Source organism: Astyanax mexicanus, chromosome 8 (genome assembly GCF_023375975.1).
Source record: "Astyanax mexicanus isolate ESR-SI-001 chromosome 8, AstMex3_surface, whole genome shotgun sequence".
Lineage (NCBI taxonomy): Eukaryota > Metazoa > Chordata > Actinopteri > Characiformes > Acestrorhamphidae > Astyanax > Astyanax mexicanus.
This window is the reverse complement of record NC_064415.1, coordinates 41,142,868-41,162,836: the sequence shown is the minus strand read 5'-3', so window position 1 is coordinate 41,162,836 and position 19,969 is coordinate 41,142,868. Positions and strand designations below refer to the sequence as shown.

The window sequence follows — 19,969 nt, the reverse complement described above, 5'->3', positions numbered from 1 at the left end:
TGAATGAAAAAAAAAAAAAAAACCAGCTAAAAATAATAATAAAAAAAATAAAACTTGGGGTTTAACTGATCAAAACAAGATAAGAGATCAATAAAATAATAATATTAACAATAAAAACAGTTAAAAGCTTAAAGCAGTTTAAGCTAAACCCAACTTTTACACAATACAATTTAAATAAATAAATAAATAAGTTCTATTAAACTGAAAAGCAAAATAAACAATGTATACCAAATAATGTCTAATTTATTTGAAGTCATATTGTAATGTTTTCTATAACGTTTTCTATTGTTTTTTCCCTGCAGAGGCAGCAGGCATACCAGCCAGCATGTTTAAGTAACTAAAAAACTAAAAATTAAATAAATCATTCAGCATCACACTTAGTATCAGTTTATTACCTGTTAAGACACTTTACAAGCTGTCTTGATATCCAGTTAAAATATATACTATATTTTTAAGACTATAAGGTGTACTGGATGCTCAAAGATTTAATTTTATTCAGATTAGACCACCATTGTGATCAGTGAACCATAGCTTAAGTGCCACCGTCTATTTGAGTATTGTTGCTAATCGTGAGCATCCCATCATAGCCACAATAAATGTGGCTAAATATAATATAATATATAATATAAATATAATAAATAATGTCTACTTCTGCTGAACCATGCATGCAAATACACTGAGCTCTCTTTTAAACATAAGCCTGTAATCACAACAAGTAGACAACTGTACTAAAAAGGTTCATATCTAGTCCACTATCATCTTAGTCAATAACTTGTCAATCTGTTATAAAACATTTAACAGCTGCAGGCTTGAGAAGCTGCTGAGAAGAAAACACACTGCAGAAGGAACACACTGTTCCAGCATCCAAACACTCTGTTAAAGTGCTTTATCAACAGAGGCCTAAAGAATCGGAAGAAGATGGCAAAATAGTAAATGGCTTTTCCATTATTGTAGCCAGCATCTTCCCCGGACCTTTAACACCTCTGAACACTCTGTAGCGCTGAGAGATCAGAGACGGTCTAAGTCAAACGTTTAAACTCTTTATATGAGCAAGAGGAGTCATTACACGAATACCCACCCAACCACACAAATTAACATCAGCAGCTCATCTATTATTCACCAGCTCTAATGATGCACAACTGAGCAGAGCGGAAGTGAAAGAGATCCACTGAATTAGAGAAGGAGAGGGAGGAAGACTGAGCGGGAACAGAGGGCAAACGTGAAAGACTGAGTGGGTGAACTAGATGGTAAATGGTAAAAAAAAAAGGCTGAGTGGGTGGGAGAGGGCTAGAAAAAGGCAGACAGAGTGGGTAGGAGAAGATGAGAGATGGACAAAAGGAAGATAGTCCAAGCAGGAGAGAAAATATGAGACCAAGACAGACCCCCACAAGAGAGCGAGAAAGAGCATGAGACAGGAAAGTGGGTAGGGGAGGGCAAAAGTGCGAAAGTCAGAGAGCAAAACAGAGTGCAAAACAAACAGAGAGCAAGAGAGGGCGAGACACAGACAGAGCGAGACACAGACAGAGGGCGAGAGAGAGCGGGCGAGACACAGACAGAGCGAGAGAGAGGGGGCGAGACACAGACAGAGCGAGAGAGAGGGGGCGAGACAGAGAGCATGAGCGAGGGCGAGAGACATACAGAGCGAGAGAGAGCGGGCAAGACACAGAGAGCGAAAGAGGGGGCGAGACACAGGCAGAGCGAAAGAGAGGGCGAGACACAGGCAGAGCGAAAGAGAGGGCGAGACACAGGCAGAGCGAGACACAGACAGAGCGAAAGAGAGAGGGCAAGACACAGAGAGTGAGAGAGGGGGTGAGACACAGGCAGAGCAAGAGAGAGACACAGAAAGAGCGAGAAACAGACAGAGCGAGAGAGGGGGCGAGACAGACAGAGCGAGAGAGAGAGAGGGCGAGACACGGACAGAGCGAGAGAGAGAGGGCGAGACACGAATAGAGTGAGAGGGAGAGGGCGAGACAGACACAGAGAGAGAGAGAGAGAGAGAGAGAGAGAGAGAGAGTCAGAAAGACAGAGAAAGAGAGAAGGCGTGAAGCAGACAGAGAGATAGAGGGGCGAAAAGCAGACAGGGAGAGAGAGAGAGTGCAAGAGAGAAACCGAGTAAGAGAGAGGCAAAGTGAGAGACAGGCAGAGCGAAAAAGGGCCAGACACAGACATAGTAAGAGAGGGCAAGACACAGACAAAGCAGAAGAGGGTGCGAAACAGGCAGAGAGAGAGAAGGGGGAATGGGAGAGACCGAGCAAAGAGAGCCAGAGCAAGAGACAGGCGAGACAGACAGCGCGAGAGAGGGCAAGACACAGACAGCGCGAGATAAAGGGGGCAAGAAGCAGACACGGAGAGAGAAACCGAGCGAGAGAAAAAGCAAGAGAAAAAACGAGACAGGCGAGAGCGAGAGACAGGCCGGGCAAGAGAGAGCAAAAGACACCTGGTCTAGGTGTGAGACTGTGCACGAGAGAAGACCGAGCAAGAACAAGAAGGAGTGAGACAGACCGAGCAAGAGAGAAGGAAATGTACATAAGTGACTATATAACTATATGTAATTAGTTATTTTTCACTGTTTTATGTATACAGTATTATTTATTTTAATAAAAGGGATCAGGAGTGAGTGCAGGAGACAGAAACACTGAGACCAAAAGTGAGACTGAACGTGAGACAGGGAGAGATATATGAGACAGTATGAGTAACCCAGTTAGTGATTTGCCATGAAGGCCACTGTTCAGCAAACAGGCTGGTCAGCACAGATGGCAGTAAATAAAAACTGGTGGCTGGTCAGGGCACATGCCTGCTTGTGCCAGATGGCTGCCTCCGATCAGTCATAACATGCCCAGCAGTGCCCGGCGCTTTCCAGCAGGGGGCGCAGTTGACAGCACATACAGTGCATCTTACTGTACAGTATACAAAAACCCATGCCCTTCAAAAAGGGTCAGCAGATAGCTTTTGATAAGCAGGCTGGTAGTAAAGGTGTTAATTAAACTTAGTGAGCTACATTACTAGAGCAGCTGCTCTAAACAGCATGGAGCTCCAAAATGCTCCTAAACACCCAGCATGACATCACAATCACTACTGTTCAAAAGCTGGGAATCACATGAATATGGGACCTGGCTGAAATATCATTGAAATGTATGAATTTAATAATAATGTTTTCTTCAAAAATTATCTGCTGATCTTGAGTCACATTCCAATGACAAGTATATAGAAATAAACTAAATGTTACCAAGTTATGTTGGCTACACAATCCATTTACAGTTTAATACTTTATTTATTCAAAGTAAAATATTTTTAGTTCATATATTTATTTTTGCACCAGATTTGGCAGTAAGCTATACGCTTTGTCTTCAAGTTTAGCTTTTTAAGTTATGCACTGGAGCCACATTGCAAACATTAGAATCTGTCCACAGGACAATTTCAAGTCTTACACACCAAATATCTGGCATTTATGGAAGAGTGCCAAGACATAGGAAGTGATGTTTGCAATTTAAAATCTCAATAAAATACATTTAAGTTTGTGACAAAGGTAACAAAACTGTATGATATAAGAGTGTATGGTTTACTACAACTTAAACATTCTAATATATATATTAATTTTGTTAAAACATCCTTCCTTTTTAAACTGCTTTTACGTCACATTTGACTCCTTTGATTTCAAAAAACGCTTATCATCCCAGACACATCCCAGCAACACCTACATATTGTTGATTTACACTAGAAATTTCCTATATTAAAGAAACAGACCCAAAGTTTTAAGCTGCAATCAGTCTCTGAACTTGAAACTGAGAGTGAGATGAAAAGATGTGCTGTTTATAACAGGGCTTACCTGGGTATGGTACTCTGCCCTTGGTGACCAGCTCTGTCAGCAGGATGCCGAAGGACCAGACGTCAGATTTGATGGTGAAGCGGCCATACAGTGCAGCCTCAGGCGCTGTCCACTTGATGGGAAACTTGGCTCCTGAAGGAACAGTGGGATAGGTTCTCTTTAGCTGTTAGAAGTGATTGTGCTTGAGGCTGTGTTTGTTAGTATGGAGCATCAGCCATCATGCCTTTGGCTATAAACACATCTAACCTTGCCTAACCTATCAGATACTGTCTTTGAATGTTAAAGCAGCAGTCCTTATTTATTTATTTTTCAACTGAAAGAAGTAGCATTATTCCTGAATTGGAAGGAGCCAAAATACAGTACCAATCAAAGGTTTGGACACATGTTCTCAATATTAATATTAAAAACTGCATTTTTGCACTAAAAGGTACACCATATTATAAGGCACACCATCAATGAACGTCTATTTTCTGGTCTATTTTCATACATAAGGCGCACTGGATTATAAGGTGCATTTTAAGAGACACTATAAGGAACTTCTAATTCAGCAGGTCTCTGCTGGGTGGTGGTGGATGGGGGTAGCTAACTAAATTAAGCAAAACTAAGCTAAGTTTAAAAAAACAAAAAACAACAACAACAAAAAAACATTCTTTTAAAGTCAAACAAGCACTGGATGTTAATCTACACAGATTTCTCTCCTAAAAACTGTTTATTTGAGTGAGTGAAGTGCTTCCGTTTATTTACAGTAAGCTTAGATTCCCAAATTTCTTCAGCACTAGGCTAAAGCATTAGCATTAGCGGCTAACCGCTCCAGCAGTGCTAGTCAGGGTTAGGCTTGCAGACTACAGGCTGAAAATACTCCCCTTTGAACGGGGAAATAGCAAGCGTGGTTAGCGGATAGTGCTAATGCTACTCCAGCAGTGCTAGCCGGGGTTAGCAGCAGGCTTTAGGGCGATAATACTTCCCTCTGAATGGGGAAATAGCGAGCGTGGTTAGTGGCTAATGCTAATGCTATTTCAGCACAGGTGCTGGAGAACTAAATTGAAACTTCTGAATAACACTGCAATTTGGTGGAGTGGCTTTACTGTTGTTTACCACCTGACTGTAAAAATCATACAGAACACACTGGCGCACTGATGATTTTTGGAAAAAATTAAGAACTATAAGTGCGCCTTATATAGAGCGAAAAATACAGTACTTCATAATTGCATATGTGTTTCTTTATAGTTGGGATGTCTTTAATATTTATATTTATCTACAATGTAGTAAAGAAAAGAAAAAAAAGTAAAGACAAAAAAAAAACCATTAAACTTTTGACTGGTACTGTATTCTAATGAATGATATACGTGTCCTTGCAAAATCTAATATATTTATTTTATATATAAAGAGTGATCTGATAGGTTTGTTGGATGTAATTGCTCTTTATATTTTTTCAGTGTAATTACAAACCCTCACCAGAGAGGTCTCCAAATACATAGTCAATTTAATAAAAGATTAATCACCTTTTCTTTAAGTGTTTAAAGCTTAATTCAGTTTAGAGTTCGTGAAGTTCACCTCAACCAACATTCAAGAACCTCTCCAAAAAAAAAAAACTCAGCTTTAAAATTACTGTTTACTGTCAGTCTGGAATTCAGCAATCAGCTGCACTGTAATCAGACAGCACACCTGATCCTGCCAGCACCAGGTAGGTAATCATACAGTCAACATAATCATATTTGTTTAGGGTATGAAGGAAAAGGCCTGGTGTGAGGACAGCATTCGCATTGTCATATCTGTGACACACACACACATTAATGGGCCAAAGGCTATCCTTAAGATAGCACTGACCATGCTCGACCCAGGGTTAGAGGCCCAGAGGGCAAACAAACTGACGTCAACCAGTAAAAACTCTAATCGCTATGCTTGTTCTTTCGGCGGGATGAAGGAGGGAGAGGGGGGTGGGGTGGGAAGCTTGATCATGAGAAGATACAACGTGGTGACACATTATTAGTGACACCAAGGGAGCTGCCAAAGTGAATAAACACTGACCCCAACATCCTGAATGACAATAGTTATTTCAATGCTTCCCACATATACTGCAGTGCTTGTGAAGTGTGTGAAGCCTTTATATGTTCTCTAATGATTTGGCAGGCCTATTACCCCATTTACCCCTTAGTCCTCCCCATCACTAACAGTGCTCTCAACACGGGGGGGGGGGGGGTTGGGGGGGGGGACTACCACATGCCTCCTCCAATACATGTAAAGTCAGCCCCTGCCTCTAAGCAGACACTCTTCCAAAGCAATTACTGAATTTTTCGCACTATAAGGTGCACTATCAATGAATGTCTACTTGCTGGTTTATTTTTATACATTAGGCACACCGGATCATAAGGCGAATTTTAAGAGACACTATAAGAAACTTCTAATTCAGCACGTCTCGCTGCTGGGTGGTGGTGGTGGGGTAGCTAACTAATAAAGTGAAGTTAAGCTAAGTAAACAAAACTGTAATAATAAAAAAAGACTTTATTATAAAGTCAAATTAGATTTTTCTCCTGTAACCTGTTTATTTGGGTGAGTAAAGTGCTTCCGATTGTTTACAGCAAGCTTAGATTCCCTAATTTCACCAGCACTAAAGCTGGAGCATCAGCATTAGCAGCTAACCGCTAGCTGTTAGCGGCTGATGCCACCCGACGGAGCTATGCTGAGGAACCCCGAGTGCTTCGGTAAACCAGGGCGATATTAGCTAGCAGTTCGTCCCACATAGCTTGTTTTAACATGGTAAACACACAGGCTACAGTCTGATATACTCGCCTCTGAATGACAAAAGAGCTAGTGCTTAGCGCAGTTAGCAGCTAATGCTGCTACAGCAGCCCTAGCCGGGGTTAGCAACAGGCTACAGGCCAATAATACTCACCTCTAAACAGGGAAATAGCATTTAGCGGCTAATGCTAATGCTACTCTAGCCTCTAGTGCTGAAGAAATAAGCTGAAACTCCTGTATAATGCTGCACCTCAGTGGAGTGGCTTTACTGCTTCTTACAACCTGATATGATAAAACCATGATAGTGATGTTGGATGAGCCCTAAAGCTACTGTGCTAACACACTGGTAGTGATCGCTAATGAGGTCTATAGTCAGCGTGCTAACAACACTGTAGAAATGTGGAATAAGCCCTGTAGCTGGCATGCTAACACTGTGGCAGTGATATCAGATGAGCCCTAAAGCCACCGTGCTAACACACAGGCAGTGATGGCTAATGAGACCTATAGTCAGCGTGCTAACAACAATGTAGAAATGTGGAACAAGCCCTGTAGCTGCCATAATGCTGAGATGTGAGACACAGATGTTAGTTAGTATGCTAACAACACAATTGTAATGTTGGACAAGTCTGTTGGTGTGAAATGTCACAGTTCTCTATCTTGCTTTTAATTAGGACTTGATAGGGAAGCTGAAAAGCCCTGCAGTTAAAAAAAGAGTATTAAATGTACGTGCATGCAGTATGAAAACCAAAATTGTATGTAACTACTGTGTGACTCGAACTAAGCCAAGTACGTGCAGATTTTACAACAGCAATATTTTTTTTTATAAAGCATGCAGACACAGACACACACCTTGTCTTGCTGTGTACTCGTTATCTTCGATCAGCCTGGCCAGGCCGAAGTCGGCGATCTTGCAGACCAGATTATCCCCCACCAGGATGTTAGCCGCCCGCAGGTCTCTGTGGATGTAGTTCATTCTCTCGATGAAGGCCATGCCGTCAGCAATCTGCAGGAGAAAACAAGGCAGGATTAAAACAATGCTCCAGCATGATTAACTACAGCTAGTGAGTGCAGGCCTGTGGTCTGGTTACAATTGATTCTGCATCAGTAATAAATGCGAGTGAGAGTGTGAAACGGCTACAGCAGTCCAATTCCCAAACACAGAAGAGTTTTCTGTCCCACATGCTCCGCCCTTGACATACATTGGCAAGTGACAATGAGCCTTCCTTGTAGCTAATCAGTAAATTTCTATAGGTTTCAGTGTCTAAAATGCCCATCTGTACTACGCTAGTGGTGGTGGTAAATTACCCAGCTCTGGTTAGCAACATTGCTAAAGCTCAGTGATTACCTGTTAAGATGAAAAATAGCCAGCTCACCCATTTCCATGGCTGCAGCACACTTCTAGCATGCTACTGTCTATACCTGGCAACCCTGAGTGTGGAAATGGAACCGGAAGAATGGTAGTAGGCCGATTTAGAGAAATAAGAAAAAACTGCTCTGTTGACAAGAGCTGTCAGTGCTTTAACTTCATCATGTTTCTTTAATATCTGATGATGCATCCTTATCATGTTATAAGATTCTACAGAAAATATAATCCTTATTGTTTTTTTTTCCAAATCTGATTGATCACGCCAAGTTTGGCCGCAAACTCAATTTGCTTAAATTTACAGAGAATGGGGATGTATCAACAGTTTTTAACTGTATTCAGACAAAGAAAAATTACTTTTTATGTATGCTGATAAATTGAGTTAAAACAAGTCAACAAGCATTTTTGGCTCCCTAAATTTCCCTAAATTGCTGACCCACCAAATTCAGCACTGCAGAGATGTTTATATTGCTTAAGAAGACTTGATAAGTTGAAACAAGTGAGAAATGTTTCCAAGAGAAGACATTTTATCATGATTTAAACGTGATTCAGTTGCTGTGTACAAGACCAAAACAACTCAGGAGACCTGTAATGATTACAAACACAGGAACACTGTGATCGTGGGTTCAGTTAAGGAAAGCCCACTATATGAGCTTTCTCTGAAGGCATTAGCGACTGACGCATTGCCAGTTTAATTAAGGAGAGTGCACAGCTCAGAATAGTCTCAGTTAGGACTATTAACAGACCTAAAACCGGCCGAGCTGTTTGAGGGGGTTTTCCTAACAGCTCTAGAACTGATCATGCTGGGGTGATGGAGTGCAGTCTTACATCAGAGTTTATTTATATGAGTTTTAACTCAATTATAGCATAGAATCATAGTCATCCTGAGTTAGGAGTTTTCTTGAGTGCTGGAACTCCTTAGTCAGCAGATTCTGGGTCAGCTGAAGTCCACAATAGTCACAGAAATATCAACTAAAACGTTCCCCTGTTGCTTTTTTGTTGTGTTAAATAGAAAACTTGTTCTGAGCAGGTTTGGTGTGTTTATTTTAGAGAAACATCAGACTATATGTGACTGAGATTAACAATCAGGTCATTGCCTCACAATGAAGTGGCAGCTTTACCTTAAAAATCATAAAACATTAGGCAGAGGGGAAAAAAGTTATTTTTATTGAGCATTGGGTTAAAAATCATAAAATTCTGTGCTTTGTGGGCATTGTAGTTTGCCAAGTTTTAGGGATAGGCGATATGGCCCTAAAATCATGACACAATATTTCAGAGCATTTTACCATGACAAAATTTTTGCCAATAAGACAAAATTGAATTTTGAAAAATAGATTTTTTTTTTTTTTTTTTTAGAAGATATTATTGCATATATGATATATGGCAGACCCCTATTTGAGATTTTCATCAGATTGTAATAGAAGCCAAAATTGTAATAGATCATGTCATGACACTAATAATGCACGCCATATATTTAGAATGGAAGAAAAATAAATTATAGTGGGCAGATACAATCTGTCTCTAGTAGATATTTAATAGAAAATGAGAACATTGTGGGTTTTCCTTTTACTACAAACACCCTGAAGCCCATATGACCCTAAAATTATATTACAATATTTCAGGATATTGTGCAGTAATGACATTTAAACATATTGCCAACATTTTTGCATACAATACTATGTAGCCCTAGTGAGTTTACTGAGGAGGGTCTATGACTTAATATTTGTTAAAAAAAATACAACTTTTCCAACTCAATCCACTTCTGTTTCAGATGCATTTATTTCAATTTAAAATGAATGCATTTTAGTTCAATGCAAATATATTAAAGTAACTTAGTTGGTACATTTTCTGACAGGGATCATCTGCATACTAGGCTACATATGTCTGCTATGTTATTGGTGAAGTGTGATGTGACAATGTGCAGGTCTGATGGATTGTGTATAAACCAATATGGAGTCAGATGGTATATATTTAAGACTCTCCAATATTTAAGACTATCCAACCACAATCAGATTCACTCTATCTGGACAGAGCAATGTATCTAGATACAGTTTTTATTAGACGTTGAGAAGCCGAAATAAAAACAAGCTGAAATGAAATATGAGTAACAAGGCTATTTTTGAAATATAAGGAGTAGAAAGATCAGATAGTAGTGTAGAAATGTAAGGTAGAGATGTAAAGAGCGGCTGAAAAAGAATTAATTTAGTAAAGTATAGCTAACAAAACTTTCTACCATGGCATGGCAAAAGGAGTCACTACCGGTAACATAGCCTATATTGCACTTCCGCTTCTGTGTTATTAAAAACATATCAAGATCAAATATAAAGTAAAGCATGATATGTAGGTCAAAGTTATGATACAATGTGGAATTGTGTTCACTGACTAAGTTCCAACTGTACACTGCAATTTGGGACTGTTATATGGTCATATATGGTTTATATATGGTCAGCTAGCTGTTTAGCTTGGCTAACTGACCAGGATTACACACCATCTATACAACTGAACTTAATCAGCAATAGGGTATATGTTTGTTTAAGAGCAAAGCTGACCTATTTCAACTTGGTTTTCAGCAGAATATTCCTATAAAAACTGTCTAGTCAATGTTTTATGGAAGCTCAGGGACTAACAACTGACATCTCAGCGTACACATTTCCAATAAAGTTTTCAGTGGGACTGGCAGTAACTGGAGAAAAGAAGTAGAGCTGAAGGGCCAAGTAAAGTCACTGTGGTGCTGACAGCAAGCACAAGCTCGAGTAAGAGAGGAAGCGATGGGATGGGATGAGAAGGAGGGAGCTGGCTGAAGAGCAGAGAGAAAAAGTGAGCAGACAGATTAGAGTGAAGTGGTCCCTGAAGAGGAGAGGTTAGGTTAAGTGCTCTAAGCATCAGGTGGAAAATGAGGATGAGGGTTCCTGGGAGAAACTGGTGAATGGCAAAATGTCAGATCAGATATTAAAAAGATATGACAGCCAGATGGGGAGGAAAGCGAGAGCCAGCCGCTTAGAGACACGCCACTCTCCAGGCTTCTGCCACACATTCCCTCGCTCTAAATTGGTGTGCAGACGGGTGACAGAAGGAGCAGAAAACAGCTGGCTTCATGTATACTCTAACAGGCTGACTAACTGAGAACAGAGGGGAGGGAACACACAGAGGAAATGGTGTACAGACGGTGCTACTCTCTTACCTGTGCTGCCATGTCCACCAGCTGAGGAAGCTTCAGATATTTGCCTTCACCTTCCTTCAGGAAATCCAGCAAACTCCCTAGGAGAGACAGAAATAAGAGGTAGGATGATTATGACATAATGGCTATACACAATCTCCCCTAATTTACACGGCCAATTACCCAACCCACTCCTTAGGACTCCCCCTTTCTCTAGTAATGCCCCAACACACCAGGAGGGTGAAGACAAACACATGCTTCCTCCGATACATGTGAAGTCAGCCACCGCTTCTTTTCGAGCTGCATCACTCGGAAGAAAAGCGCAGCGTCTCGGTACCGCTACATCAGCTCACAGATGCCCTGTGCTGTGGACATCACCCTAGGAGTGATGTCGGGAGAAAGCACCATCTACCGAGCCGGAAGGAGTAGGGACAATTTTACTCCCTCTGAGCGCCGGCAGCTTGATGGCAAAGCTGCATAAGTGCAGGTTCGAACCTGTGACCTCCCGCTCATAGTAGCAGCGCTTTAGACCGCTGGACCACTTGGCGCCCTACATTTGTTGGATTTTATCATTATATCATTAGACTCATTGACAAATAAATAAAAATCAACTGACAGGAAGGAAAACTTAGTGTGTAGTTGTGTCAGATGGCCATGGATACATAAATAGAGTGAGTGGCAACACATAATCTTTACTGAGGAAGTTCTGCTTTTGTCTTGGTGGAGATGAGCACTGAAGCCATGTGTGGAGAAACCCCATCTTACATTAATAAGGTACTACAACCAGTGGCCTTACTCTTTCTGAATGCACACTATGTCCAATGTACTATTCCAACAGAACAATGTTTGTTCACATGCTGCTGCTATCTTGCTTTAAAGACACAGATATTATGCCACAGCCAGCTACACTGTCAGACCTATGCCTGATTGAAATGCGAGGGATGATATTGGACCTTCTATTAACCTGCCACCCCTTCTGTAAAATCTGCAGGAGTGTGGGAATAATAGGGCTGCATTGGACAGATTATAACAGGATCCAATTAGGAACTGGGGCTGCAAAGAATAGTCGATGCAATAGATAAGGCACCGTTAATGTGTGATGGAGCGTGCGAGAGAGAGATAGCGAAAAAAGGGGCGAGCGGGGACAACACACACACAAAGTGAGAAATACAGCATCCTGATTGGCCTGTCCCATTAACACTTTACTAACGTTAGTTAAAGTAGCCGGTTAAGTGTTCGTGAAATACTGTATTCGGTGCACCAAAATAAGAGACCACTTAAAAATGATAAGTTTATTTGATTTTACCCATTTAAAAACCTCTGGAATATAATCAAGAGGAAGATGGAAGATCACAATCCATCAAACCAAACTGAACTGCTTGAATTTTTGCACCAGGAGTAAAGGCATAAAGTTATCCAAAAGCAGTGTGTAAAACATACTCTCAATCTAAGATACATAAGTATCCTAGAATCTCCCCAAAATAACATCCAGCCTGTGTGAATGTTGCCTATAACATACTTAGTTTACTAACCTAAAATTACAATTACAATGTACTGCACAATTGGGCTAGATCCCTAAAAGTTTCAGACAATGTGCAGTAAAACATGCATTGGATCGGGAGCCTCAACAGTAGGAAGTACAAATAGAGGGCATGACCAAAAATAATCGCCACGAATCAACTAATCGAAAAAATAATCGTCAGATTAGTCGACTACTAAAACAGTCATTAGTTGCAGCCCTATTAGGAACATTTACAACTCCATGCTGAGACTACTTCTGTATGTGTAGCTCAATTAATAATGGCATGCAGGTACAAATTTATATCATTTATTGTTTTTTTTTTTTTCCTTATTTTTTAATGAATTAAAAGTCTATTTGATTTTATACTACATAAATATGCAAAGCTTGGAACATAATAAAGATTAACTCTGTTGTGTTATCTCCCTATTGCAGTGGATGTGTTTCATTCAACAGTGTATTGGCTATGTCAAGTGGTACTGTTCCATACCATTTGAATCCACATTTTTTTTTTTTAAGAAAACAGAAGTTTCCATTTGTGCATTTAAGTTTGAGCCCAAACAAACCAAATAAGCCAAATATTAAACATTGTTTTACCTTTGCCCATGTATTCAGTGACGATGTAGATAGGTTCCTCAGACACCACAGCGTAAAGGGGTACCAGCTTATCGTGTCTGAGCTTCTTCATGATCTGAGCCTCCTGCAGGAAAGCTTCAGGAGACATGGTGCCAGGCTTCAGCGTCTTAATCGCCACTTTCGTAGTACCATTCCAAGTGCCTAGCAGAGAGATGGAGACCAAGAAAACAAAAAAAGTTATTACACCAATCTCATTTCTCTTTTGTACCACTACCTCTTGAAGCAGAGTTTTTTTTTTTTATAAAGGAAAGGGGTAAAATCCTCCCCCTAAGAATTGGAAAAAACTTAAAAACTTAACTGCTAGAGTTAAGCCACTTAGATGACATTGCATGTCTTCAGAAAACAGGACAGGTGGTGCAGCAATTTATTATTATTTTTCCTTCCTAAATCCCAAAATTATCTAATTGTGCTGCAGCCTCTGATGTCGGTTTCACAATTTAAGGAGAAACGGGAAATTTATCTAGCTAGCTAGCTACAAGTGATTGTTTTTTTTGTGCTTGTTATAAAGAAAATGTCCATAAAACACTAAAACTACTCATTAAATTATAGTAATATAGTGGTTATTGCAATTTTAACACTTCATTTGTGTGTTTCTTTTCTTGCCCATGATTCTCAGCCTTCTGTTTGGAGTGTGCTCTGTTTAAAAAAGGCCATGCAACCCTAACACTAACACTTTCCCCTACCCCTCCAGCCTAACAAGAATCAGGACACCCCACCTCTAGGCATGAATGCACATAACAGAGGGGTAGGACTAAGTGGTAGGGCCAAGGAGTGAAATGGAATTGGGCACTCTTAACTGAACAGTTTATGTAAAAGCAAAATTAAGTATCACTAAATCCAAAAGCAGTCAAAACGCTACAAAAGTTAAGAATTTGACATGCATCGAATGATAAATTCTTCAACAGCTGTAATTAAGCCAGCCCCTCCACACTTGTGTTCTGTTTTTAGCACTCAACTGTTCATTCGTTCTTAAGAGGTTTTTACAATCAAGACTAGGCTTTTTCTAAACATTTTTGCGCATCTAGGACTACATATGAAAGTGATTGATTTAAAAAGACTGATTTGAAAAGACAAATTTATATGCGAATCACATTACAGCAAAATATTCCAATTTGAGTTACGAATGCATTAGTATTTTTTGTGATTTTACTGCTTTCCCATCACTTTTCCTTGGGTTGGGTCGAGTCGGGTTCAAGAAAATGGTCTGTGATGTAGGCGTCTGTTTTTTTTATTTGTTATTTTTTTTTTACCTCCTAAGGCTTGGCGTCCACACGTGTGGACATAACATTTCGGGTTGTCTAGACCAAAACACTTAATTTTCCTCTTTTCTTACTGTCAACTAGTGCTGGCAGAAGAGTTAAGTAGCCTGCTAATGTGATTGTGATTAGCAAAATTAGCAAAAACCCAGCTTCACAGAAATCCAACAACAGCTGTTCCACACGGTTTGGGTGTACCTGGGAGTGTAACACAGTGCGCTCTGACCAGAGTAAAAAGTTATCAGATATACCGTATACCGATATATTGATTTACTTTCTTCCTGTTGTAGATCAGAAGCAAGTTAACAAGCTAACATTAGAATGCAAACAGCTCCGAAATGGAGGTCACACTTCTTGGTTATCGGCTTTCCAGCCAAGCTTTTTTCACAGGAACTCTTATTTCAAGGAAACTTCACACAGATAATCAGAGTGTGTTTACCTGGTATAGATAATCAATTTGGCACAGAGATTGTTTTACTTTACTTGCATTCCTCTTTCCTCATGTCTGATAAGTTGAAGAATCTACCTTCTATTCTCTCTTTCAGTGACTTACATCACGTGCTTAAATTTTAAATTCTAGACATGTCCAACCTTACCCGAGCAGTGCATGTGCTGTCCAAGCCCAACCAGACCCATAAACTCTCATCCCAGATTATAAGGCGCTTTATCAATGAATGTCTTTTTTCTGGTCTATTTTCATACATAAGTTGTAAATGTGACTCTAGTAAGGAACAGGGGTGTCGCCATGTTTTCCTGTTAATTCAGCAGATCTCACCAGTGGTGGGTGGTAGGGGGTAACTAAGGGTGTAGTCACACTAGGCACGGTTCATTGAATGGTGCTGGATCACGGTAAATGATAAGTTAAGTGAAGCTTAGCTAAGTAAACAAATTGTTTAACTCCGGAAAATGTTTATTTGGGTGAGTAAAGTGCTTCTGTTTATTTACAGTAAGCTTACATTTCCAGATTTTCACTAAGGCTGGGTGCAGCAGCATTAAATGCCGACCGACAAAGCTACAATGTGAAACCCTGAGTGTTTTAGTAAGCCCGGATGATATTTGCTTGCGTTTCGTCCATGTAACTTGTTTTAACATGATAACAGCACAGGCTACGGTCCAATATACTTGCCTCTGAATGGCAAAACAGCTAGCGCTTAGCATGGTGAACGGGTTAGCAGCAGGCTACAGGTCAATAAAACTTACCTCTGAACTTTAAAAAAGCTAGCGCTTAGCACGGTTAGTGGCTCATGCTAACACTGCTCCAGCCTTGGTGCTAAACTGAAACTCCTGTATGTGGCCTTACAGTTCCTTACAACCCTAACTGAAAAAGCTTGTACATAAGGCATACTAGATTATAATGCACACTGACTATTTTTGGGAAAATAAAGATTTTTGTTTGTGTACCTTATAGTGCAAAAAATACGGTAAGTAGAGCATTAAAACAAAAACGGACCCTTTTAACTACAATTTTGTGTTAGGAATGGTTTTAATGAACAGTGCAGCATGGAAGAAGCACATAGGGCCCTGTGAATTCACCATGCTCACTGCCCCGAAGTTTTCATTGTCTAGTTTTGGGACCACATCTGAATCCCTCAACACCTTACAATTGTGAGGTGTGTGGCAAGGCGTCCAATAGAAACCAATGCAGAAGGTGCGAAGGAGCTTGTGTGTAAGCAATTCGTGATAACATTTTAACTTTTTGTAAGCAACTTTTTTTTTTTTTTTTTTTTTTTACAATTAGTATGATTTTTTTTTTTTTACTTTGCTATATTGTGATCCACACATCATAGCTTAATATGAAATAAAAAAAATATAATAAAAAAAATAGCAGACCTAGGCGGCTTAGGCAGACAATCTAAACTCTTCTTGAGACATACTCTTCTCATTAAGTTCTGTTTAGTGTATCTGTTATACTGATACTACTGTTATACGGGTTCTATTTATACTGTCATTCCATCTCAATCACCAACAATATTGCACTATTGTCTTTCGTCTTACTTATGTTTATTGTGTTCTTGTTGTTTTGTACAAATAGTGTCTCCCACTCTTTTATATTATATATCTTATTTCTTTTTACTTATATTTATATATATCTTATTATACTACTACTGCACTTTGTTTTCTGCCTCATGTATGTCTATTTGTGTCCCTGCTGTATGGTACACATAGTGTCTCCCATTCTCTTTTATTATATCTATTATCTGTACTTGCTGTAAATTTTGGGAATGAGAGTAACGTAATTTCAATTCTCTGTATGTCCTGTACATATGCAGTATTGACAATAAAACTACTTGACTTGACTTGACTGTTTTGGTATAGAGTTTCAAAAGCCATCGTTTACTCTTTTTGCTCTCTGAATCACTAATAAATGTGTTTTTTTTGTTGTGCCAGATCAGTTCAATACCCGCTGGAAAGCTAATATTTGATACAAGCCACATTAAACAAAAGGTTAAATGGAGAACTGTATTTAGCCAGTGAGTCAGATTTGAGCCATATTAAGTAGTAGTCTTCTTTTTTTTAATGAAGGCAATGTTTGAGACCACTTTGCTTTTAAGAGGTCGCACTGCTAGTGAAAGCAACCTTCAGCGTGGGTGACGAACCTGCGTGCTAGAGCCGAGGAGAGGAATTCCTCAGATTGCATAATGTTCCGTGGCATGCTGAGGCTTGCTGAAGGCCAGGCTTTGAATGTGGTGATGAAAGAGGGAAATGGTGTTTACCGAGCCCCACTCAATCAAATGTTCAAAAGCTTAGAGTGAGAAGGTGTCTGCCAGCGTGTGCTCTTTGAGCTAGACTCATGTCAAATCTGTTGCGGAGCCAGAGGCACAGTGTGTTTAGCAGTGTAGCAGTGTATGTAACTGATACAGTCCTATGCAGACAATCTGAACTCCTTCTCAGCACTAAATAAGATGATTCAGTCTTTGTGTTGCAACAAAGAAAATTCTACTGAGAAAGAGTTAAATCATTTTATATCGTTTTGCCTTATTTTATCACAAGTCTCATCTAAATGAGAAAAACAGTTCTTCGAAAAGGGTGATTGAATAGAACAATGCAGAGTATGAATATTCATGAGATCATCCCCACGCTCAGCTGTGACCTAAATGGATCCCTGTTTGCATTTTAGTGTGCTATTATAAAAGTCCTTACACTTCATTTTTCTCCCAATGACTTGCTTATCTCCATTAGTTGTGGATTGCTAGGAGTACATTCCTAAGTGTATATAAGGGTTTGTTCACACACCAGATAAAAGTGGTCCAAATTTAATGTGTAATCTGTGTAGCAGTGTGAACAGCAAAAAAAAAAACAAACAAAAAAAAAAACTGAATTTGAAACAGAATCTTTTTAATTCTGTTTTTGTGGCCACTTCAATATGTGGTACTAAAATCTGATACATTTCCATTATATATATACAGCTCTGGAAAAAATTAAGAGACCTTTATTGCTATATGTTTGAGTAAAATGAACATGTTTTATTCTATAAACTACGGACAATATTCTCCCAATTTCCAAATAAAAACATTGTCATTTAGAGCATTTATTTGCAGAAAATGAGAAATGGCTGAAATAACACACTGCTTTTGGATAACTTTGTCACTCCTGGTGCAAAAAATGTAAACAGTTCAGCTTGGTTTGATGGCTTGTGATTATCCATATTCTTCTTGATTATATTTTCCAGAGGTTTTCAATTTGGTAAAATCAAAGAAACTCAACATTTTTAAGTGGTCTCTTATTTTTATCCAGAGCTGTATACTGGCAGCTGTGAGACTCATCAAGGAAAAGGGGAAAATGGATGCGAGGAGAAGGAAAAATAAACAACAGAAGTAAGAGGTTAAGAGACCTCAAATATATGGGGTAAAGTCTTTCTTTAAATTAATGTTAAAGGTTTGTGTCACAACTGCCACAACTGTGTTTGTAATGAAACAGGTAAGTGCAACGACCAGATGTGGCTACAGTGTGAAAAGAAACTATCAAGTTCAAACACACAGCCAGCTGTCAGCCACTGTGACTCCTGAATAGCTCCTGTGATGCTGCGGAAGATAAAACTGAAACTTCCTGTGAAGCACTGCTCTTTTGCATATGTGTATCACTATAGAACAAATTGCAAACTGTTCAGACCTTAAAAATATACTGTAAACAGCCAAATTTTGGCCAAATGCTGTGTAACCCTAGCCTAATTGCGACCAACTCTCAGCACAGCTTCACGAAATATGTTTGACTGTTTTGGAAGTTGGAATCTGTCAAAACCTTAAAAACACTGGTGTGCAGAAACTTTAAAGAGATGATCGTGTATATCTTACCCATCCAGACCTCTCCAAAGCATCCCTGTCCCAGTTTAAGCTCCAGACGCAGTGATTCACGTGGGATCTCCCAGGCATCTTTAGCCAGGCCCTGAGTCTGAGGCTTCACCGTCGGGCACACTGTAGTTAGTCTGTAACAAAGCCCATCTGCATGTTCTACACACAGAAACACAATTTGAAAAAGATGAGTTAGGTTAGAGTGAGAGTGTATACATACATTTCATTTCTAAAAAATAGCAACAACATTGAAAAGAAAAAAAATAAAATCTTTCAAAGAAGTCAGTCAATGTAAAAAAAAAAAAAAAAAAAGACACCTATTTTATGTTGTTATAATTTAAATAATAATATACAGCTCTGGAAGAAAATAAGAGACTACTTCAGTTTCTGAATCAGTTTCTCAGATTTTGCAACTTATAGGTATATGTACAGGTAAAACAGGTAAAATGAACATTGTTGTTTTATTCTATAAACTACGGACATTTCTCCCAAATTCCAAATAAAAATATTTAGAGCATTTATTTGCAGAAAATCAGAAATGGCTGAAATAACAAAAAAGACGCAGAACTTTCAGACCTCAAATAATGAAGAAAACAAGTTCATATTAGGGCTGTGCAATATAAAAAAAAATGTTTTCTGCGATTTTTATTGCAATATTAAACAATACAGGACCTGTGACAGCACCAGCCCCACCTGCGCGCTGTCTCACGACAGAGATCTGGACCAACCGAGAGCTAAACTAGTGCTTTAGAGTCAGCCAAGCACTCAAAAACCGACAATAATCAAGCATTTAAATGGCCTTTTAAAAGGTAAATGTAAATGTTTTTCTGGGACTAAAAGCCCGATTCCGGTTGTAACTGGAACTATCTGTGCAAATCTGTGCGGAACCGAGGTGCACAGCTTTGGACAAGCTGTCTGCGCTGCGTTTACATTACATGTTTAGCCACGTGGAGGCCATGCGGTTACCTCGTGTTTACATCCGCTCCCCCTACTGCGCATGCGCACATCGTGATGACTATGCTCAAATGATATATCGTGCAGCCCTAGTTCATATTCAAGAAGGTTTAAGAAGTTCAGAAATCAATATTTGGTGGAATAACCCTGGTTTTAATCATAGTTTCCATGCATCTTGGCATGTTCTCCTCCACCAGTCTTACACACTGCTTTTGGATAACTTCATGCCT

The 19,969-nt window shown here is 39.5% G+C and overlaps 1 protein-coding gene across 1 annotated transcript in view; it reads right to left on the bottom strand.

Moving 5' to 3' along the window:
- yes1 (YES proto-oncogene 1, Src family tyrosine kinase) overlaps positions 1–19,969 on the bottom strand; it is a 79,842-nt gene that overhangs the window by 5,029 nt on the left and 54,844 nt on the right. The window contains exons 7-11 of the mRNA XM_007235292.4: positions 18,789–18,944; positions 13,202–13,381; positions 11,110–11,186; positions 7,415–7,568; positions 3,827–3,958 (exon numbers count right to left, since the gene is read on the bottom strand). Coding sequence (XP_007235354.3) covers positions 3,827–3,958; positions 7,415–7,568; positions 11,110–11,186; positions 13,202–13,381; positions 18,789–18,944 — 699 coding nt within the window. The remainder of the gene's footprint in view (positions 1–3,826; positions 3,959–7,414; positions 7,569–11,109; positions 11,187–13,201; positions 13,382–18,788; positions 18,945–19,969) is intronic.